At 32.5% G+C, this 24,097-nt stretch overlaps 3 protein-coding genes across 4 annotated transcripts; 2 read left to right on the forward strand and 1 right to left on the reverse strand.

Moving 5' to 3' along the window:
- LOC109329486 (26S protease regulatory subunit 7-like) lies at nt 1-23,246 on the forward strand. Of its 2 annotated transcripts, XM_019563167.1 has the most exons (13): nt 1-87; nt 948-1,029; nt 1,405-1,496; nt 1,580-1,657; nt 1,822-1,883; nt 1,995-2,139; nt 2,220-2,438; nt 2,528-2,709; nt 3,211-3,386; nt 3,808-3,976; nt 15,625-15,628; nt 16,504-16,510; nt 23,232-23,246. In XM_019563167.1, exons 1-10 carry the CDS (start codon nt 1-3, stop codon nt 3,963-3,965), a joined length of 1,281 nt encoding a protein of 426 aa, XP_019418712.1. In that variant the 3' UTR covers nt 3,966-3,976; nt 15,625-15,628; nt 16,504-16,510; nt 23,232-23,246. The 2 variants fall into 2 exon arrangements, with proteins under 2 accessions (XP_019418712.1, XP_019418711.1); XM_019563166.1 differs by lacking the exons at nt 15,625-15,628; nt 16,504-16,510; nt 23,232-23,246 and having other exon boundaries at nt 3,808-4,128.
- LOC109329481 (protein STRUBBELIG-RECEPTOR FAMILY 6-like) lies at nt 4,658-12,505 on the reverse strand. Its single transcript, XM_019563161.1, has 16 exons — nt 12,255-12,505; nt 10,937-11,072; nt 10,772-10,843; nt 10,627-10,692; nt 10,459-10,530; nt 10,292-10,363; nt 9,621-9,692; nt 9,469-9,534; nt 9,303-9,365; nt 8,660-8,982; nt 7,963-8,243; nt 7,313-7,584; nt 6,723-6,855; nt 6,234-6,370; nt 5,639-5,795; nt 4,658-5,016 (listed from the first exon to the last, which is right to left on the reverse strand). The coding sequence occupies exons 1-16, from the start codon at nt 12,340-12,342 to the stop codon at nt 4,867-4,869; spliced, it is 2,160 nt and encodes a 719-aa protein (XP_019418706.1). The 5' UTR covers nt 12,343-12,505; the 3' UTR covers nt 4,658-4,866.
- On the forward strand, nt 15,625-20,118 carry LOC109329483. The gene is made up of 6 exons (XM_019563163.1): nt 15,625-15,762; nt 16,636-16,871; nt 17,391-17,424; nt 17,527-17,776; nt 18,417-18,813; nt 19,816-20,118. Exons 1-6 carry the CDS (start codon nt 15,627-15,629, stop codon nt 20,095-20,097), a joined length of 1,335 nt encoding a protein of 444 aa, XP_019418708.1. The 5' UTR covers nt 15,625-15,626; the 3' UTR covers nt 20,098-20,118.

Genomic DNA, 24,097 nt, shown 5'->3' on the forward strand with positions numbered 1-24,097 from the left:
ATGGCAACTGATCATGAAGACGATTTCAAGAATGAGAAGAATCCTCGCCCCCTTGACGAAGATGACATCGCTCTCCTCAAAACTTATGTATGTTGTAATTTCCATTTCCCCCAAATTCAAAAACCCTAATTTCCCTTTTTCATGCTTTTTAGATCTGTCTTCCTAGTTTTATGTACCAATTTTAACTCTGCTGATAATGGGGTTGGATGATTTTGGGTAAATTAGTTTTTTTTCCTATGATTTTATTTGGGATTGTGTTTTGCTTTGTGTGATTGATGCTTGTGTTTACTTTGAATTATATATATTATATTATAAATGATGATAAGTATTGATGTAGATGCATAAAGTTTTGAACTTCATAGTAGAGATGAATGGGGTGGTTTATAATTAGGGTTTTGTTGTTGCTTCTGTAGTTATGCAATTTCCAAACCTTTTCCAACCACTTGATAAACTAATTTTAGTTAAGAATTCCCAAATTAGGGGGCATTTGGGTACATAGTTTAATTCATTGCTTACTAAATAAGTGTTTTTTGAAATAAGCTAAAAAGAGCTTATTTTCGTAAAAGAGCTTCTTTGATAGGCTTATTGGAATAAAATAAAAAGAAGTTATAGGAAGATTATAAACTATTTTCACAAGTTTAGATTGGTAAACTATTCTCATAAGCCTAAATGAGTTATCTATAAGCTCTTCCAAATTCCAAGCTCCCACTTACTAGTTACTACTGAAGTATAGTAGACTTGGAGCGATGATATGGAGTTTATTCTCTCTGTAATGTGGAACACGAGAGTTATGTATGGTTCATGTGTGCTTTTCTCTGAAGTTGTTCGACAGAAAATGGTTAAAACTACTTACATTATTGCTCCCATCATTTTTCTATAATGTGTTGTCTTTTCATATTTAGTGTATTTAATTTATAAGTTTTTTATAATTATATTTGTTTACGCAGGGCCTGGGACCTTATTCCACAAGTATAAAAAAGGCAGAGAAGGAAATCAAAGATATGGCCAAGAAAGTCAACGATTTATGCGGTACGTTTGCCATATCCATTCCACAGACAGTAACATGTGAAACATGGTATTCGTTAATAGAACATAGTGATAAAGGTCGTATTCACTAATTCAAGTTCCGGTTTACTTCATCTGCTTGCATATTTATGTTAAAACCAAGGCATTTTATCTTCGGGTAGCAGCACGGCTACTAATTTATAATTTAATTGTGTTAAGGAAATTTAAGTTCATTGTAAATGAATGCCTCATTACCGTGTAGCTTTAGTTTGCAATCATCAGTAGTCATCAAGCAGATTGTACTGTTTTTATTGTATTCATAGTATTTTACTGATTTCCACTGCATATAGTTAATACTTGTAAACTTTCTTAGATGTTAGCATTTTGTTGTTGTAATAGGTATCAAGGAGTCTGATACTGGTTTGGCTGTACCAAGCCAGTGGGATCTTGTTGCCGATAAGCAAATGATGCAGGAAGAACAGCCTCTTCAGGTCTTATTTTCGTAAATTTGTTTGAAGTGTTTTTAATATGTCTGGTACTCTAGTGTTGCTAATGATGATTGTTTATTGAACAGGTCGCAAGATGCACAAAGATTATAAATCCAAACTCTGAAGATGCCAAATATGTTATCAATGTGAAGCAGATTGCTAAGGTATCTAATGTATATTGAATGTCACTTATTGTAATGAAGAATTTCACTTGCGAAGCAGTTATATTATATGCTATTTAAGATTCCAATTGGTTGGGATGATTTTGATTCTTTATGTACCGTGGGCTAATATTCGATCTGGTTTTTAATTTTATTTTTTATGGCAGTTTGTTGTCGGGCTGGGTGACAAAGTTTCCCCCACTGACATAGAGGAAGGGATGCGTGTTGGGTATGTTTTTAATCAGTAACTTTGATGCTAGAACATTTCCTGTTGAGAGAGAAAGGGCACTTAAGTGTTATGCTCTGCTTGTTTATTGACACCTTCATTTTATTATTGCAGGGTTGACAGAAACAAATATCAGATTCAGATCCCCTTGCCTCCGAAAATTGACCCCAGTGTTACCATGATGACAGTTGAAGAAAAGCCCGATGTCACTTACAATGATGTTGGTGGGTGCAAGGAGCAGATTGAAAAGATGCGAGAAGTAAGTTGTTGAAAACTCTAGTTGATTTTCCATTACTATCAAGTCACGGGAGACTAAATTTGTAAACTTTTCCCTGTTAGGTTGTTGAACTTCCCATGCTCCATCCGGAGAAATTTGTTCAGCTTGGAATTGATCCTCCAAAGGGTGTTCTTTGCTATGGTCCACCAGGAACTGGCAAAACGCTTCTAGCTAGGGCCGTTGCTAATAGGACCGATGCTTGTTTTATAAGGGTTATTGGAAGTGAGCTAGTTCAGAAATATGTTGGTGAGGGTGCTCGGATGGTTCGTGAACTATTTCAGGTGAATGCCTAAGATGCATTTTTTAGCTTTTTTTAATTATCATTTTCATGATATGGGGTCATCTTGACTAAAATTGTTATGCCCTGTAGATGGCCCGATCAAAGAAGGCATGCATTGTGTTTTTCGATGAAGTTGATGCAATTGGAGGTGCTAGGTTTGATGATGGTGTTGGTGGTGATAATGAGGTTCAGCGCACAATGCTTGAAATTGTGAATCAGCTTGATGGGTTTGATGCTCGTGGAAACATCAAAGTTTTGATGGCTACTAATAGGTTGGTGGCTTCGGCTTTTACGATGAACGTTATCACAAGAATGTCTCTCCATGTGTGCACTGCCATTATGATCGTCATTGTAGTCAAAATGTTCTAGTCTACATCATTTATGACATTCACTTTAGGAGATAAAATTTGTATACTTCAGAGTCTATGGGCTTTATATAACAAATTCTAGCTTTGGAACCTGCTAATATGAGGACATATTTTGAACTATTAGGAAATGGCTTTTCGTGGGTTTTTTCCTTCTATGACACTTAGTGGTTGGGTAGACTCTAAAACTGGCTAAGTATTATCTTTTTATTTTTGAATAGTTTTTCTTTGACTCATAGATTCTTTGATGCTATGCTTTATGATATTGTTTGGAATTGGAAGCCTTTGATATTGGGTGTACAGCGTACTAGATGATTTATGTTCGCTTTTCTTTAAGTATCAAAATGATAGTGATGCATTTTTAAACTCTGGGCTAATCATTTATGGCCTTTTGGTCACTATTTGTAGGCCTGATACTCTAGATCCAGCACTACTAAGGCCTGGGCGATTGGACCGCAAAGTTGAATTCGGCCTTCCCGATCTAGAGAGTCGGACTCAGATATTCAAGATACATACAAGAACTATGAACTGCGAAAGGGATATCCGTTTTGAACTTTTAGCCCGGCTTTGCCCAAATTCCACTGGTAAGAACACTTCCATAGATTGGCATTCTGTACTTCATATTGTACTTCTCGACTATCAATTTGTGAAGCTTGTTTAAGCATTATGGGCAGTGTGATTTCTGCTTAAAACTTGTTCTTATTCGGAAGAATCTCTATGCTGCTTCCTCTCCTCCTTCTGTCCCAATTCCTGCATTTAAATATTGCGCTTACCTTGATTACTTCTAGAGATTGTTTTTATGACCGAGTTTTGTTATTTATAAATCAACTCCATCCTATTTAACACCTTAAATATTTATCTTTATCTCACTTGCTTTTTAGTCTTCCCCGTATACACGGATTTCATAAGCACATAAAAAATCAAAGCAACAAATGTTATCCATTTTCGACTTTCACGGAACATGATTGTTTTTTTACTTGAGATGGTTTTGGTTCTTCTCTGCAGGAGCTGATATAAGGAGTGTTTGCACTGAAGCTGGTATGTATGCTATTCGAGCTCGAAGAAAGACAGTAACAGAGAAAGACTTCCTCGATGCAGTAAATAAAGTCATCAAAGGGTACCAGAAATTCAGTGCAACTCCCAAGTATATGGTCTACAACTGAGTATTATTATTATTTCAGCAACTTCCCCAGAGACTATGTTAGCACAGGACAATTTTTGTTCCAGTGAAAAATTCCTTAGTTGTTTGTGAAATTCCTTTGCTTTGAACTTTGCTCTGTACCAAACTTTTTTTCATAATGTTACCTCCAAAATTTTAGTGTCTCATTGCTTCTATTATTAAACTCAAAGGATAATGATTGTCAACTTATATCAATCTAGGTGAATAATCTGAGATTTTTACAAAGTTGGGTTTCAGTTTTTTTTCTGAGTCAACACTAAAGGTGGCTTGATTATAAGTGATTAACTTCCAAACCATGTAAAAATCTCATAATAGCAAGTGCTTCTCTATAAGTATTTCTTTGTTTTGGTTTCCCAATTCCAACATGCTACCAATATTGGCAAGAATGGTCCTGCACCAAACCAAACAACTAGTGATGTTTTGAAGGATAACTGCAAAATCAAGGTGAAAATCACCTTTCTGAAATCCAACCAAAAGGCCATTTTGCAATTCCTCAAGTGTGTGTTTTTAGCTGTGACTTGACATGTGTCCGACACCAACTCACACACGTGTCAGACAGGTCTACATCTTGAACATTTGTGACACTTGTTGGAAGAGTTAGATACACACCCCGAAAGAGATTAGTTCCTCTTGGAAATACAAAAAAAAACTAAGGTACCATAAATTAATCTGAGCTTCAACTTTGATATATTGCAAATAAAAGAACTAACTCAAAACAACATACAACAACAATTGTCTAACTTGGTTGATCAAAGGTGCAAGTGCAATCAATCTAAGTCACAAAAGGGTACTCATTTAAAGGGTTAGAACAAAATGAGGGAATTTTTTTTAGTAACTACATTTCCGTGCAAGTCATTATAGCAATACAAAGATTTTGTTCCAATTTACACTTCTTGTAATGCTGGATCATCACTGCCTCTTGGGGTTCCTCCTTGATCACTTCCAAATGTTCTCCTGCTCATGTTAGCTCGCTGCACTAGCCGAACCAGTGCTTGTACCACTTCTGACATAGGTGGTCGGAATTCAGGCTCTAGCTGCACCGGAAAATAATTAGAGTGCATTAGTACATAAAGGGCGCCTAAATGTACAAAGCTTCATCCTAGTGGGATCTGCCGGCCTGGTGGTAGATATACGAGATTATGGAGCTGACTTGCGCTTATAAGATCGACCTATGAAAATAGTTTCTCAGCACTTTTGGCTTAATAGTTTGGTTAAGCACTTACTCAACAGGTTTTTTTTAAATAAGCTAAAAAGAACTTATTTTGATTAGCTTCTTTGTTAAACTTTGTGAAATGACCTGAAAAGATCTTATACAAAGGTCATAAGCCATCCTTACATGCTTACTACCTATCATACGTCGGCTCGAAGGCCCAAATAAGTTCCCTATAAGCTCTTCCGAAATCCCCCATATAACCTTCCTATAAGCTATTTTTAGCTTCTTTCAATCAGCTTATCATAGAAGCTTATGAAAATAAGTTTAATAAAGTTGTTTTGCCAAACACACCCTAAGTTCAGCAGTTAAAGGAATTCTATTGAAGAGAGCTACATATATATGAGGTAGATGCCTTCCCTTGTTGGAAAACCAATTCAAATAATCCCGAAAAACAAATAGTTTAACATCATCCTATTCACAAAATGTGGGGCGAATGACGATACCTGAACGCAAAGAGCGATTACATCAGCGAAACGAGAGAGAGATTTAACAGGGTATAGCCCTTCCAGTGCCGGATCAACCATTTTAGCCAATGCATCAATATCGTGAAGTTGAGGTGTTGCCCATCTAACCAATGACTGCTCCAATCTTGGCCTTGAGCTGTTATGGAATGTTTTAACAATCAGAGAAAACAATGATATTATGCATAATTCTAAAACTGTGCCGAATAATGCTCAATAAGGTATGAGTGGACTCGGGTCCCATACAAAACCTATATATTTCCTATGTAGACCATATAAGGCGATAATGCATTATTGTGAGAAATGAGAGAGCATCAGATCTTACATGAATGACCAAGATTAAAAGATAAATGTAAAACATTTTTAAGTCGACATGTGTTCCTTAAATAACTTATGTTTGTGTGTCTTACCTGATACACTTCTCATATTTGTAAACAATGTTCGAGTTAAAAGGTTAATCTAAAATATGCCAAGACATCCATTTACTTTATAAACCATATATCTATATGTTCACATCACCAATCGGTAGCACGTAAATGAAGAAAAACTGTTACAATAAGGTACGGCAATGGTTCACCTATCAAATGGATTCCGGCCGCTGAGAAGCTCCAACATGACAACTCCGAAGCTGTAGACATCACTTTTCAGGGTATACTGACCAGACAAGGCAACTTCAGGTGCATCATATCCAGATCCAATATTATGGTTCAGTATCTGAACATGAGACACAAAGTTAGAACTTTAAACAATTTTTGTAAGTTTAATGGCACTGTAAAAGGAAAAGTTTCAGTCGTTAAGAACATTCTCGACATTTTGGGGTTGAGTTAGGCCTAGCCTAAACAATTCTAATAGCAGGCTCAATATTCTTTCTCAAGTGTAAAAACAACTACAATAACAACTCAACGGGATTTGTTGACAACAAGCATGTTTTCTTATGTTATGCTGAAATTCTGCGCGAAATGCTGAACTTACTATATTTTGCTTTCTTGAAAGAAAAAAACAATCACATGCAATGGTGAAAACATTAATTCACAGTACAAGGTTCCAATAACCTAAATAAAATCACCTGATCTGCATTTGGAACATAGCTTGCCAATCCACAGTCCGAAAGATGCGGGTTAAGCTCGGTATCAAGTAATATGTTGGCCGACTTAATATTCTTATGAACAACTGACGGAGAACAAATTTCATGTAGGTACCTACAAAAAAAGGAGTTAAGTCAGGTCATTGACTCTTCATATAACGTGACATGCTAAAAATCAGTTAAATGCATATATTGTAAGCAAAATAACTTAATCACTTCGGTAATGTAGCATTTTCCTATTTGCTACAACAACAACCAAGCTTCAATCCCATTAGGTGGGGTCGACTACATGAATCAAACAACGCCATAATTCTCTACCCTGAGTCGTGTTCATTGACTTAAACTGAGTGGATTTAAGTTAAAATCAAGTTTATATTCTTTTTTGGTCCAACAAAATTCATATTTATACTCCCAAACTATTTCTTCCTGTTTTAACATTTCTGAATTCGAACGTTTGATAATAGTAATCATCCAGATATTATATCATGGAAAGAAACAACAAGCTAAAAAGCGGGGCAACCTTAATTTGGTAAGTTATGTCTCGTAGTTTTATTAGTCCAAAGTCAACTTACTCTAAAGCACGTGCAGTCCCCAAAGCAATCTTGACGCGGGTATTCCATATCAATGGTTTACTATATTCATCTGATAGGTGAAGGAATTCATGCAAGGATCCATTTTTGTGAAACTCGTAGACTAAGAGGTGTTGTCCATACTCTGAACAATAACCTACGAGCTCTGTCACATTCGGATGATGTAAATTGGAGATGTTTGAAACTATTTCTGTAAAATCTTCAGACAAATCATTCGGAAGGACAGACGAATCTATCTTCTTCACTGCAAGAACCTACATCAATTTTTGAAAATCAAAATCAAAATCAAAACACTAGCAACGTTCCAATACGTGTATGCCGTAGACTCGACTCGGTCCACTTCTCCATTGTAGAAGAATCCACGCCATTTATTAGGATATTGGTTATACATGTGATGCCTACATGCGCACGGACATATCAAACACAAAAAATCTTCACCTTTTTTATTTTTTGTTCGGGGAAGAAGGGGGTGTTGGATATTAATGCATCGACATGCTTGTGCATCGATATTAGTCAGACTTGACCTATACTTCCTTGCATAGTAAATGACACCATTCTAGGGATACAAATACTCTTTTCGGCCAGAATAAAAACTAGAGTGGAATTTCATGAATAACATGTGAGAAATATACCTCCCCATTATCAAATTGAGCACGGTAAACCCGTCCAAAAGACCCCTCACCAACAAGGTGATCCACAGTGAAGCTGCCAGTGGCAATCTGAAGATCGGCTATAGAATATGATTTCACATTTGGAGGAGCTGTTACAATCTTCTTGACAACGGCAGGCTTCTTTGACAATTCGACTTCATCAAATGATTTGTGACGATCAATAGGTGGCGGTTTAAGATTCATTGAGGCAGAAGTTTGCAACTTGTTCACATCAATTAGAGAAGAAGTTTGCAACTTCACCTCTGCATTGTGAAAAATATTAACTTGTTAATTTGGATATTAATATGCTGAAAAAGAGAATACTTAACTGCTAAATATTGAATTGCAAGCATCAATTTGCTAAGAACAAGAATACTAACTAGAAAAATAGAGAATGGTCGTTCATAAAAAATAAAAAAGACAAGCCGGACATAGATGAAATAGTCTTTCAGAACAAATTTTCCACCAGTGATAAAATGAAATTGCAAAAGTCTTTTATCGGAAGCACGAAGCAGAACCAAGTGTCAATAAAGACCATTGGTTTATGATAATATAACTAACCTAATGAAACTAATAGAATAATAAATTATAGATGCCGTGAATACGATAAAGAAAACTAATGTAAAATAAGGATGGCCTCATAAAAAATAAATCTTTAAACAGTATGCAAGGTACAGACCATGTACTCCATTTGACGGAAGAGGAGCAAAGGACTGATTGTCGAGCTTTTCTACATCTGAAGACAACTTCTTCGGTTTTCTCTTCGCCAAAAAGAATGCTACTAATACTATTGCCCCAACAACAATGATGGAGATCACAATTCCGGCTATGCCACCGGCGCCAATACCAGACTTTTTACCCCCATCGCTTGTGCCACTGCCGGAACCTGAGTGGCTGGTACTTCCACCACCAGATGTATGGTGTTTGTTGCTTTTAGGTGCTGGAGGCGTTCCAGGAGGTGGTGGTGGTGCAGGTCCTGAGCTCCATGCATTACCACCGGTCCTGTCATTATATATGTTCTATTTTTTAAGTATTAAGAAAAGTTATGATAAAAACCGGATTCTCAAGGGCTTCTTTGGTTTGTGAAAATGTTTACATTTTCGCTTTTATTAATAATTACAAAAACGCCACCTTACTTTCATTCTTTTTTCTCCTTTTTAAAGTTTTTTTACAGCATTGTTTTCACTACAAAAAACCAGGAAACAAAAAGGAAAAGGTGACGTTTTTGCAATTATTCAAGAAACTAAATTATGAAAACCGAAAACATATTCTTAACCAAATAGACCTTTAGTTATCAAATTTCCTATAACGACAATGCTTACTGTAGGTTTATGTTTTTCAACTGTTTCGGTATCCATCCCGTAAAGTTATTATTTTCTACATTCCTGATAAGAATTTAAGAAAATAAATACAACTTTCAAGTTATTTTCCATGAAAATATATGAAAGGACATTCCAGCTATTGAAATATGATACAACTGAGACACACAGATTTTTAAGAGGCAGATTGGCAAGGACATTGATAGTGCCGGTGAATTGGTTGTTTTGCAGATAGCTGCAAAAATAAAAACCGATCAACTTCGAATGCAATCAATACCATGTAAAGTATTAACAGAAAAAACCACTAATTTGGATATTTACATGGAGGTTATGTCCGAAAGTGAGCTCAAAGTCTGAGGGAGGTCCTCTGTCAGTACATTGAAAGAGAGATCCCTGCAACAAGTAGAGGATTTTTTAGCCGATTCGCCCTGAATTGTCATCAAAGTCCAAATTTAGCCTCAGTTTTGAAGAGTGTGTAAACTTTAAAACTACTCAAACCATATGATACGAGAGATAGTGAACGGTAACAAATCCAGAAAAATGTCATAAAACTACTCAATCCAATATTGTAAACTATTACACTGCACATAGAAAACGGTAACTATTCCAGAAAAATGTCATACAAATTAAAAAGATGAAAAGGATCAACATTTTAGGGTCTGTTTGGTATGCAAAAATGATTTCCGTTTCCATGCTCTGCGTTTGATAATAGTTGCAAAATGCCCTTTGGTTTCATTATGTTTTCTGTTTCCAAAAAAAATGTATACGAAATAGTGAAAACGACAAAATTTTTCACTGTTTCCTTTACAAATCTTGGAAACAGGAAAAAGAATTAAAACAAGGTTACACTTTTGCAATTATTAACAAAAACAGACAATGGAAACAGAAAATGTTTTCAAAAACCGAACATACTGTAAAGTAATGTTAACAATAAGTTGATAGCCATCTACACCGCTTTTTAAATGAAGACGAACGTTAGGACGAAATCTTACAAGGTGGAGAGGGAAGATAGATTTGAAAAGTCAACACTCAGTCCTTGCTGGAACTGATTGTGACCAAGGTTCCTGCATTTACGAAGTTAAAAAAATTACTCGACTTACTTACGGACTCGGTTGAAAAGGTATCACTATGACAAGTCTACAAGAAGATAACTACACACAGGTCGATAAGAGAGGTCATATTAGACAAGGAGTACGGGACTGTCCCAGTGAGGTTATTATTAGCAAGATTGCTGCATATAAAAGAATTAAGAACGTTAGACGTTAAACATGATAGCGTCAGAAGTAAAATAAACTGCAAAGTAACACACGTATTTAGTGAAACATACAAGTGGTGCAAATTTTGAGGAAGTTGGTACGGTATGGTGCCTCCGAGATTGTTGTTACTCAAATCTCTGCAAAAAATTACAAAGTCGTGACAAAAGTAACAATGCATAGAAAACTTAATGTTGTTAACGAGACATTTAATCTTACAGGTTGGTTAGAGATGTCAATAACTGTAATCCGTACGGCAATGTTCCGGTGAGTCCAAGGTTAGATAACTTGCTGAAAGATAAGCAAAATCATATTCATTAGAAGTCAGCACCAAAATCAAGTATGACCATATGATACAAAGTGAAGAGGAGAGTGAGATTGTACATCTCGGTAACTCGGTTCCCTGAGCACGTAATTCCCTTCCAAGACTGTCCGCATGGATCATCACCATTACTATAAGCAGGCCAACCTAGCTGGGGTGCTGAGTTCAGACTTTGAAACAAAGTTCTTAAAGCAGCAGCTGCATCAAACACTCGGAAAATATATATTTACCAAACCAAATTAAGATACAGAATGCGTCTATCATGATAACTCCGCGAATATATTACTATTTACGAATAAGCATACATGAATAAATTGATGCTTATTCTTGAATCTGAATTAAGAAAGTGTTCAACAACATTGACGATTTTATTATCGGTCATTCATGCTATTGATGGTATCAGTTTCACATTTATAAACATCAAGAAGGAAACTCAACTAAATCAAGGATTCCCAAAATATTCGTAGATATATGAGAATTTTAGCTTGCGTATAGAAGTTTGTGAAAAAATACACACTACTACTAGGGAACATGGCGAAAAACCATTCACAAATATATCACCTAGTGCATAGCAAAATAGGGAAAATCAAGGAAGAAGCATTGAAGTACAGATTTATAGGTAATCTAGTTGTTGAATTTCTAGCTTTATTTAAAAGCATACACTGAAACAGTGTTTTAAATTATGGTTGCAGACGCGACTGCGTTGCGGCTGCATCATTGTGATTCAGTGCCACACTGCCACACCGCAATTGCAGTGTGATGCAGTTGCAGCGGTCACCGCAACCACAATATTGCGGCCACATCAGGTGACATGTTCTACAGTTTAAAACAATGCACTAACATAACACAGTCAACGGAAGGGGGTCGAATTAGAACAATGAAGATTGACTTTGCCTTTGATACCATGGTAGATTTCATCTAAATACCATCATAGATTTCAAATCCTGGAAATAACCACTCTGCTTGCAGAAGTAAGGCTGCATACATCTACCTTCCCGAGACCTCACTAAGTGTGAATCTCGTGCACTGAGCCACATTTTTTCACCAAATGACATTAAGTGGAGTTGCACAAAAGCTACATAGCTCAAATACATACACACCCAAAAAAAAACTTATTTGAACAATCAGATTAAAAAGTAACAACTACAATTTATGAGAGCCACTTAATAGATCAGCTGAAAAACTTGTTACTATTTCAAGACCCCAAAGAAAAACAAAAACTTGGATACATAAAATATCACTATGTGAAATAAGCAAGTTAATAAGTGCTTTTCTTTTTTGGCTAAGACTATCACACAATGTTATATATTCAAAGTAACAAACACACACACACATAGTAGAGTAATGAAAAATGAGAGTGAAGTGAAAGAAAACACTAACCATGATTTGGATCTGTATCACCATTAACAACAATGGCCATAATGCAAGTACTGATGAACAACAACACCATCTTTTCACCTTCTTCCATGGCAAAAAATTCTTGCTACCCAGAAAGTTAAAAGGGATTTGAAGTAACCCCTTTATGTCAAGTTTCAATTTTTCTAATGATTTTATTATGGGTTTATGCAGTACCCATCACCATAGCCAAGAAAAAGTTGGGGTTTTCACCAATTGCCATAAGAATCCAAAGCCACAGAAATTTTATTTATTTTATTATATCATACATACTATATAATAGAGAAAAAGATGCATGCAACCATAATGTATGAGTTTTATACACAATCATTATATCATCTATTATTATTTATCATTAGTATTTAACTGTTATTGATTTAAAAAAAAAGTAACCTAAATGAATAATAGATGATAAAATACATGTGTATAAATCTTTACACGGACGAATTTCATACTCATAATAATAATAATAATAGTACTTTATTATGAATCATGCTACTTCCTGTTAACATATATTTTTTCTTTTCATATTTATATACTTACATGCATCTTTTATATTCTATCTTAAGAAAGAATAAATATGTCTATCATTATATGTATAGAATAGATTTACACTTTAACTTTATTTAATGCTTCATTAATTTAGAGTGTAGTATATATATATATATATATATATATATATATTCAGAGTGTAAAAAATAATCTATCATTAATTTGTATTACTTTTTGTGAAAAGTATGAGGCGTAAATACATTTTTCTCTTTTACATATAAGTATTGAGAAAAAATAATATAGTGTAATATCTATATATTGTCAATGTAAAAATTTATACACAGTTATAATCGAAATATCATTGACCACTCATTTGTATTAATTTTGTAAAGAGTTAATAATAATTAAACATGAAACAGTGACAGTATATCAAACTCATATAATATAGATTGAAACATTTTTTCCCTCAAAATAATAACCATGAAACAAGTGAAAAAACACATAAAATATCATATAAAGTAACTTAATTATTACATCTCTTAAGCATGTAATAAGACAAATAAATAAGAATAGATGTAATATGTAGTATTAATTATCCTTACCTTAATTCAATAAACCAAATTTAAGTACCTTTCACAATGTACAAGTATGAAAAACAATGTTTTTTAGTTTTCCTAACAACATTTATTATAAATCCTCCTTCTCCATGAATATTTACTTATTAAATAAAGAGGTATTAAATATTCTCTATATTTTTAGGATATGGCTCTCTTAATATTTGAGATATATTACCTTTTTATTTAATCTTCAGCATAAATTTAATTTCCAAATTTCAACCTTCATTCATTTGGAAATTTCATGCTAAATTTTTGTAAAGGCATAATATTGATATTTTCTTCAAATTTCCATCTAAAAGCTAAATGAAATGGTTTATGTGACACTTATTAGTAATTTAGTATAGAGGTGTTATTTTTTTTGGTACTACCAAGAGTATCATTTCACCATTTTGGGTAATGAATTAATCTCTTTTAGAGTTTGTGGCTGCCCAAATAAGAATAGAAATGATAGAAAAAATAGATGTTGTTCTTATTTTCATGGAGATTTATAATAAATTATAAAATAATATATGAGATTTAAATAAGAATAAAAATGTTGTTTGTGATTGTGGTGACAGTAAGAAAAGTATGTGTTTCCTTTTAGGAGAAGCAAAACAATAAATATTTTTCCAAAAATATAAAATACAACCCACAATTATTCAACCATATACACAAATAAAAAAACTCAAAAAACAAGAGAGTGGAGGAAATTTTTTTAGTATTACCAAATATATTTTTTCACATTTTTTAGGTAAGAAATTAATTCCTTTCGTATTTCATGATTGTTCATTTCAACAAGTATCACTCATAGGAATTGAACACTCAATTTTAGGGATTCAATAAGGTCTTACACTACTAAATTAATAACTTGTCCCAACAAGTAACATTATATAACACATGTCATTCTTATTTGACTTATGTCAATGAGAAAATAAATTGATATCAATGGGTGAACTAACCAGAAATGTTATGTTCACGTGCTTTTTTAATACAGTATTCCTCCTAAAGTGTGAATGTGACCTTTTATATTGGTACATGATGGCCAAAATAAAAATAAGTAAGAAGATGTAACATTTTTTTGATTCAATAATGATTATATATATGGTTTGTTAATATATTATATTTATTAAGCATGATCATATTAAAAAAAATGTATAACCAAATGTATCTTCCTACCTATTATATAATGAACTATTTCATTTTAGTGTATGTGGTTGTCATTGTCACTTTCAAGAATCGAAGTTGAACTTTTAGCCATACTGATGTTGATGTTAGGGTTATAAAAAATATTTTAAAATATATGTTATTAATATAAAAAAATATTTTCTTGAGAAAACTAAAACTCATTTTAAAAATGTTAACCTTTAACATTAATGCAAAAAATACTTTAAGTTATAATATATTTTTAGAAAAATATGTGTCCATCACAATTTCACCCATTAGTAATTTTTCTAGTTACAAATTTAGACCAAACTTTCATCCCACAAAAAAAATCCTTATAGACCTTTGAGTTATTTTATAAAAATCAAATTATTCTCCAAACAATGTCTACAAAAACTTTTGACGAATTTATCTTTATATAAAAATCAAATTGAACTAACAAAAATTGGAGGAATAGTAAATTAGACAGATTTTATATTATTATTATTAAAAACATCACAATATAATATATATATATCGTTGGTGTAAAGATTAGTACATCTCATTACATCATCTACTATTCACTTGTATTACTTCTTTAAACCATCAAACATGACCATAGACTCTACTTGACCTCTACCCGACCCTAAATATTAATTTGATTTAATTTTTAAATTCGTACTCAACCATAGACTCAATAAGACCCGACCCTATTCGATACTGACCATAATCAAGCCGTACTAGATAAGCGAATAGGGTCAGGTCATGCTCACTCTTACTCAATAATATATCTTTTTTCATGTGGCAACATGTGATTGACCCGAGATAAAGAATATTGAGTACAAGATGCCCCTATATAAAGACCTAAGACAAAAAGGTATCGTGAAGAAGCATGGCTAAGTCCACAGAAAATGATAACAACCATAGATTTCATTATCTGATAGTGAATCCAGAAAAAGGTGGCATTTTGGATTTGTTACGTTACATTCTATTTCGTAACATTCCATGCTTTTCAAAGTTCATAGATACAAAACTACAACATGAAAACAACAACAACATTAACAATGAAGTAGAACATGAAACATTCTTGTTCATGGGTCCCACTTCAGATCATCGTTGGATCATACTCATGTCCATTATTGTTCGTAAAATCATTGGTTTCTTTGCTAAACCTATGCAATGGTTTGGTTTCTTTGTTGATTTTATGCTTAATCTTTTCCCACACAATGGAAACTTACTTGGTCTTCTTCATAATTTCATACATGGTAATTTCTACTCATTCTAGTTCTATATATATGGTATTACATTAACATATGATATAATCTCTTAATTTCAGCTTTTATCAAATCATGTGAAGGGTTTAAATCATTGTGGTTACGGTTATATTAAGTAACAGTGTTTCATCATCATGTGATAATAGTATTATCATGTGATTATGTTAACTTTTTCTTAATTTCATACATGATTGTAGCAGATAAAGTATTAAAGATGTTACACCTGCTTCATCACATCATCATGTGATGTAGTAGTAATAGTGTTTTAAATCGCGGTCACGATTGAGGTTACTGCTATTATGGTTATTGAAGTTGTTGCGATGTGAAGTATTTTGTAATTAAAAAAATATTTTTTAGATTCGATGTTGGTCCAATGCAGCCTAGTGTGGTTCAATGTGGTTCGATGCAGCCTAGTGCGATTCGATATGGTCCGATGCAGCCTAGTGCGATTCGATGTGGTCCGATGCAGCCTAGTGCGGTTCGAAGTTGTCCGATGCAGCCTAGTGCGGTTCGATGTGGTCCGATGCAGCCTAGTGCGGTTTGATGTGGTCCGATGCAGCCTAGTGCGGTTCGATGTGGTCCGATGCAGCCTAGTGCGGTTCGATGCGGCCTGATGCAGCCTAGTGCGGTTCGATCTGGTCTGATGTGGTTGCGTTACAGCTGCATCATTGTGATTCCGTGTCACCTACAATTACCATATTATATTATGATATAAAATTTAAGAATGTTTAGATACCCAAAAAATTGTCTGAAACTTGTGGCTAAAAAATTTAGCTGTAACAATTTTCTTATCAGTTTTGCTTGTTTGAAAAGCTGAAAATGAATTCATAATTGACAATGTTCTAGAATTGCATTTTTGAACAGGACAAGTAGTGATACCAAAAAGGGGTACAGAAACTTTTATCAGCACCATTGGTCATTTGGATATGAGAATTGATCTGCATAAGGGTCAAATATTAGCACAAGATTCTGATATAATGGATGAAGCTTTGAAACCAGAAATGGGTAATAGGGCTTTGATGGATCTATGCATGATGGCTTCAAAGTTAGCTTATGAGAATTCTCAAGTTATCAAAAAAGTTGTAAATCATCATTGGAAGGTAAGTTTCTAGAATCTGTTCTTATTATAAAATGGACAAAACTCAGGTTAAATTCTTCAGATACTTTGCTGATATTGTTTTCCGATAAAAACATAACATATGAAATAACTAGTAATCTTAGCGTTGCGCCGAGGTGTACCCTCGTGTAAGTTTCTACACATGAAAGAGAGGGGTGCCTTCGGGAACGCGAACACAGGTGGTGCATGGCTGTTGTCAGCTCGTGCCATAAGGTGTTGGGTTAAGTCCCGCAGCGAGCACAACCCTCGTGTTTAGTTGGCAATGTTGAGTTTGGAACTCTGAACAAACTGCCGGTGATAAGCTGGAGGAATGTGAGGATGATGATATTAGAAAAAAGCAGTTGTTACACATGTTATGTTTTTATGGATGGGCTATTACACATGTTTATCGTTTTATCGAAAAACATCGCGAATACCGAAAGAGTTACCTAAGTTTTGTCCCTTCAATTTTCTTACATATGTCTATGAAGAGGAAGGAAGTAACATTGTCTTTGAATAACAGATGCACTTTGTGGATTTCTACAATGGCTGGAATGGTAAGAAATGATAGAACAAATACTATATAGTAATGCATTATATACACATCAAATTTAACTAATTTTCTACCTTTTCTTACTCCTTGGTTCATAACTTTATAGATTACCAAAAAGAGATGTCTACTCAAGTGTTCATTCTATGTGACAAGGCCAAAGATGCAAATTTCATACTAATCAGCTTTAGAGGCACAGAACTTTTTGATGCTTATGATTGGATTACTGATTTTGATTATTCCTGGTATGAGATACCAAATATGGGAAAAGTTCACATGGGTTTCTTAGAAGCACTTGGTTTGGGCAATAGAGTTGAACCTTCCACCTTCTACTATCACCTTCAAATGAAAAACAAAAGGTTAACCTCTTAAATTAATGTTAATGTATTTGAAATTCCGAGTCATTGTAGTTTGGGCGGAAACAGGTCAGGTCAGGTCAGACTTTGCTTTAAATAGGCTCAACCTATATAGCCTATAGGAGTCTGGGTCTAGTCTGTTTAATTTTTTTTTCAAAGGCTAGGTCTGACATGTTTAAAAGTCTGGTCTAACCTGTTAGTCTGTTTAAAGGCCTATTATACTATATGATCATGAAATAGACTACTATGTCTATATTTTAATGGACTTATAGGCCTACTTTTAGTTAGGCCCATCTAATTTTATGAATTAAATTACATTTTTGTATACATTTTTATATTAATATGACATATATAATAATATTACTTATATTAAAATATTATAATTTCAACATTCTTATATAATATAACTAAATATGTCAACCTGTTAGACTTAATATACATTTTAGGTGGTCTAAAACCTCAACTGTTAAGCTAAATCTGTTTTTTAGAAAGCTCGAGTCTTGTCTGTTCATGAAGAAAGTTTGGTCTGGCCTAACCTGTTATAGGTCGGGTAATAGGCCTCTGATAGGCGGCCTGACCTATTTCCACTCGTAATTGTAATCAGGGACTGACTCCGAATTTCTGATTTTGATCGATCTTCCAGTTCCGAGACTCCACCACCGAAAACCGAGATGACTGCATACTACACTTTGAGGAGTAAACTAAGAAGCTTATTAGAGGAGCATAAGAATGCAAAGTTCATAGTTACAGGACATAGTTTAGGTGGAGCACTTGCAATATCATTTCCTACAATTCTAGTAATGCATGAAGAAATGGACATAATGGAAAAGTTGCTTGGTATTTACACATTTGGACAACCTAGAATTGGTGATAGACAACTTGGAAAATTCATGGAAACTCATTTGGAACAACCTGTTCCAAAGTATTTCAGAGTTGTTTACTGTAATGATCTTGTGCCTAGGTTGCCTTATGATGACAAAACATTCTTGTACAAACATTTTGGACTGTGTCTTTACTACAACAGCTTCTATAGTGAAAAGGTAAAGTATTTTCTGTCTTGACTTTGCTACATTTTTTTGGTTCCTTTTGGCTATAATTTATTCGACCGGAATCTTCTCTACAATTTGTGTCAATTCATATACCACGGGTTATGATTGGTTGAAAGAAATAGATGTAAGTTAAAAATTTAATTATTAAGTATTTTTCTGACCAATCACATCTAATAACACATAGAATGACACAATATTGTAGCACAAAAGATATATGAATTAAATTGTTGTTTTTGTCTTTTGTCTTTCTTCATCTCTACATGCATATTTTTTTTAATAGTCATGGGACAACATTTATTGTCCTATAAATTATGTCACTGCATGTATTATAAGTCTATGATTGGTTGGAAAAATATTTTTAAGTTAAAAATTAATAATTAATTATTTTTCTGACCAATCATAGACTTATAATACATGCAGTGACATAATTTATGAGACAACGGATGTATACCCTAGGCTCGTGAAACCATCTTTGCATATAGTTTTAGGGAGTGTTTGGAAGAGCTTATTTGATAACAGCTTATGACATTCTTGTAATCTCTTTTCGATAGCGCTTAATTAAGTTGTTTTTTTTGCACTATTAAAGGTATTCTTTCACCCTTTTTGGGTAAAGAATTAATCATTTTCCCTTTTTGGGTAAAAAACTAATCCTTTTCGGGTGTGTAACTGCCCCTCCCAACAAATGTCATTCTCAGGAATCGAACTATTGACCTTTGAGTCATCCTGGAGATAGGATCTTGTACTACTAGACCAACACATTGTTGGTCTATGAAACATGTGGAAATCTCCTTCTTAAAACTGATTCTCTAATGTTTTTGTACAACCATTCATTTAATAATACAAAATTAAGTATTAGATAATGAAACTAGATTCAGTTAATAAAGAAGTAAATATATTTGTTAGATTATCAAATTTACTTATTTCATCATAATCTTCAAAGTACTAACTTTATTTTCTTTGTTGGTTTATTATTTGAACAAATAATCATGAAAGGAAATGGAGGAGGAGCCAAATAGAAATTTCTTTGGAATAAAATTCATGTTATCAGAACATGTGAATGCTGTTTGGGAATTAATAAGAGGCTTAACAATAGGGTACATTGAAGGACCAGAGTATAAGGAAGGTTGGTTTTGCATATTTGCAAGGGTATTAGGATTGGCACTTCCTGGTGTTTCAGCACATTGCTCCACAGATTATATAAACTCTATAAGGCTTGGAAAACATGGTAGCTCTATTCAAACGTCTCAAATCGGGAACACATCTGCTGTCTCATAAAGTTTGTCACTTCATATGCTATTGTTTATGATTGGTTGAAAAATTCATTTTAAGTTTAAAATTTTACTGATCTTGCTAATTGGTTGAAAAATTTATTTAAGTCAAAGTCTCATCTTGCTTGCCCCCTGTTTAGTCTAAGTCTAAAAATGAACATCTTAAATTTTGGGACTAGAATTCAATGATATGAACAATAAAAAAGATTTCTATGACTAAACCGAGTTAAACTCCTCTCCGCTACTAGAAAAGAAAGTGCTATGAAAAGAAAGCAAAAACAAAGATATAAAAACTGTTATATCCATATATTTATACTTATAATAATATTTTTATCTTCGAAATTAAGTAAAAACATTACTTCCCTCTCCGATAAGAAATCTTTGATGAATGAATAGTGAACTATATACTTGTAACATAGTGGTCTTTCATTGATTGCTGTAAAAAAATTGTAAAATGTTTCATTTAATATTTTAGAAACTTTAAAGCACCATATTTTAATAAGATTTTTAACATTTATGCATATCTATTATCAAAATCCTATTTATTTTAATTTTCTCACACATTCCATATCAAAACTTTGATATAGTGAGCCCTAATTTATTTTATATGATATTACATTCACTTATTTCAGTTTCTTTTTCTCTAGTTAAACACTTTTTCTTCTTTTGTTTCAACCTATTTGTTTTTGGTATTATCAAGGTACCCCTCACCCCTATGAGGAAAAAGTTAACATTTTTTAGAGTGTGTAGTTGTCTTTTTCAACAAGTGTTATTTATAAGAATCGAACATTTGATCATTTGATATTTTTGGGATCTAGCAATATCTTATATCATTATACCAACGCCTTGTTGATAATGCTAGATCACTATGTGAGAGTAATTCTTGCATGGAAACAATAGACACACTCAATGAAAAATACCTTGAGATTTTCATTATAAACACAAGTTCATGCGATACATATTATTACTATTACGATACGAATGCACGAGTCTCCTACTAATTTTTAATGAATAAAAGGCCTCGAAACACACACAAGCTTTATTCTGCATGGAATTGATATTTCCATGTTTCTTTCCATCCATTAAAAAAATAAACTATGGGTATGATATATTCCTATAATATGAAACACGAAAATTATGCATGCAATGAAAGATAATTATGATTCATAAAGCTTTTAGAAACTGAATGTTCCCATTTAAAGGTTCACTTATCTTTATCACGTTTTCCATATATCTTATTAAAAAAGTTTAAAATCACGTGATTCATGAACTATGATGAAGCAGATTTGGAATAAACACTTTTAATTAAATGATACTAATAATTTTATTAAAGTTATATCTAAACTCTCACTTTTAAGTATGTTTATGTAATTTGGTAAATATATTTTTATCGTCCTCTCACTTTTTGCACAATCAAATAATTGGAGAGAAAAATTATAACTCTATTTCCTTTTTTTAAACCAGACAATTAATTTTTTACTTTACTTTAAGGATAAAATATTTTCTGATATAAAGAGATAAGTTATGTCATATCCCATTATAATAGATTGACATGATTGGGGACACCAAGCTGAGACATGTGATTTTCATCCCTAGCCTTCTAGATACACGAGTCTCCTCTAGGTCCAAAAATGAACATCCTAAAATTTGGGACTAGGACTCAATGATAGGAACAATAAAAAAGATTCTTATGACTAAATCGAGCTAGACTCCTCTCCGATACTAAAGAGGGAAGTGCTATGAAAATAAAACAAAAAATAATATAATAAATGTTACATCATTCTATTTACATTTGTAATAACGTTTTCATCCTCGAAACTAAGTAAGAACATCATCATTTCCCTTTCTATTAGTGGAAAAGATTCATACACAACTAAACCTACCTAAATAATGGACCTTCACTACAAGAATGTCATAATGAAATGAAAGTAGAGCAAAGGGTAAGAAATCTTTGATAAATGAACTATATACTTGGTATCTGGTAACATATAAGTCCTTCATTCATTGCTGTAAATTGTAAAATGTTACTAACAACATGTTCTTCTAGTAATGTAAAGCATTGTTAGATTCTCGGAATTATAAAAAAGTCATGAATTCGATTTTTTGAAGCGACACTTGTTGAGAGAGACAACTACGAATATTGAAAGAAATTAATTCCTCACCTATAAGGTAAGAATATATCGTTGGTAGTACCAATTTTTTTTGTAAAATGTTGCATTTAATATTTTAGAAACTTTAAAACACCATATTTTAATAAGATTTTTTCAATTATTTATCATAAAAATCCTAACTTCTTTTTATTTTCTCACACATTCCATATCAAAACTTTGATATAGTGAGGCACAAATTGTTTTATATGATAACATTCACTTATTTTAGTTTTTTTTTCTTTTCTCGATAAGCACTTTTTCCTTTGTTTCACTGATGAGATCATGCACAATCATTGAAAATTATATTGAGATTTTGATTACAAATAACACAAGCTCACACAATTTTTTTTTATGAAAATTATGCATGCAATGAAACATAATTACGATTCATAAAGCTTTTAGAAACTGAATGTTTCTATTTAAAGGTTCACTTTATTTGTATAAAAAAAGGTTCACTTTATCTTTATCTCGTTTTCAATGTATCTTCTTAAAAAAAAGGTCTAAAATCATGTGATTCATGAACTATTATGAGGCATGATTATTCATCCATATAGTTAAGGTGAAAATAAATGTGACCGCTTATAATTGAGGGGTATACTGTATAGATGCATATTCTTTGTCTCATATATTGTCTTTAAACCTCGTCCAGGTTCAATTAATTTTGACCAAGTAATATAAAAACATAGTATTTTAGTTTTAAAAAATTTCTATTTATTTATGTGTCAATTTTTAATTAATGGGAACAAAGAATTGGAACAGGCTTTGTGATAGTTGATTCCTATTAGTACTACCTAACCTATAACAAGTTAGGTTGAGTATAAGTTTTTTATAAATAGATCAAACCTTAAAATGATAGATTTTAGGCAATCTAAAAGGCCTATTAAACCTTACATGTTAACTTATTTAATTATATTATATAATAATATTCATATTGTACTATTTTAATATAAGTATTGTTATTATATATACTAGTGTGTAGGTACTTTGTATCTGTTAGACAATATTGTATGGTACTACGTATTTAGTTTATATATTTTATTTTTTATAATTAAAATATATTTGTTGTACTTGATATACTTTATATTATAATTTTTGTGTGTTTATGATAATGTTTAGTTTAAGGTGAGAGATGTGATTAATTAATGTGTTGGTGGTGGTTAATTATGATTATATGATATTTTTTTTATAAAAATTAAATAATATGAAGGGCAAAATAGAAAGTAAAAATTATACCATGGTGGAAGTTATACCATGTTTAAAAGTATAGATATAAATATATGTGTAATTTTAATATAAAAAATATAAAAAAATATAATTTAATTGTTCAATTTAGATGAACATATTTATAAATATATTAGCTTATTTAAATGTATACATGATGATCTATTTTAAGACTTTATAATATATTAAGTCTTTAAATACGTTAATATGTCAGATCAGACTTTTAAATATGTCAACGATAGGCTTTGGATTATTTTAAATAATTAAACAAGTTAGACTCAAACTTCTAAATACTATATATTTTAATTTTTTTAAGACAAAATCTGACCCGACATATTTTGATCATTAAAAGTCAATTTCAATCAATAAATTTCCGTACTACTTGACTTGGAGTAGAAGATTTTATAAAGAGTATTGGGTAAACTTGTGACACACTCTTGGAAATACAGTGAATTAAGATGGTGAATGTATATACAAGATTGTGATGAAATCAATCTCAATCCTTGTAATAAACGAAAGGCATGTTATTCCTTAATTATTCCTCGTATTCAGAACATGTAGGAGGAAATCAAATATAAAATATCTCATTATAGATTTCTTAATACATAAATATAAATATCTAGGTAATATTAAATA

Source organism: Lupinus angustifolius, chromosome LG16 (genome assembly GCF_001865875.1).
Source record: "Lupinus angustifolius cultivar Tanjil chromosome LG16, LupAngTanjil_v1.0, whole genome shotgun sequence".
Taxonomy (NCBI): Eukaryota; Viridiplantae; Streptophyta; class Magnoliopsida; order Fabales; family Fabaceae; genus Lupinus; species Lupinus angustifolius.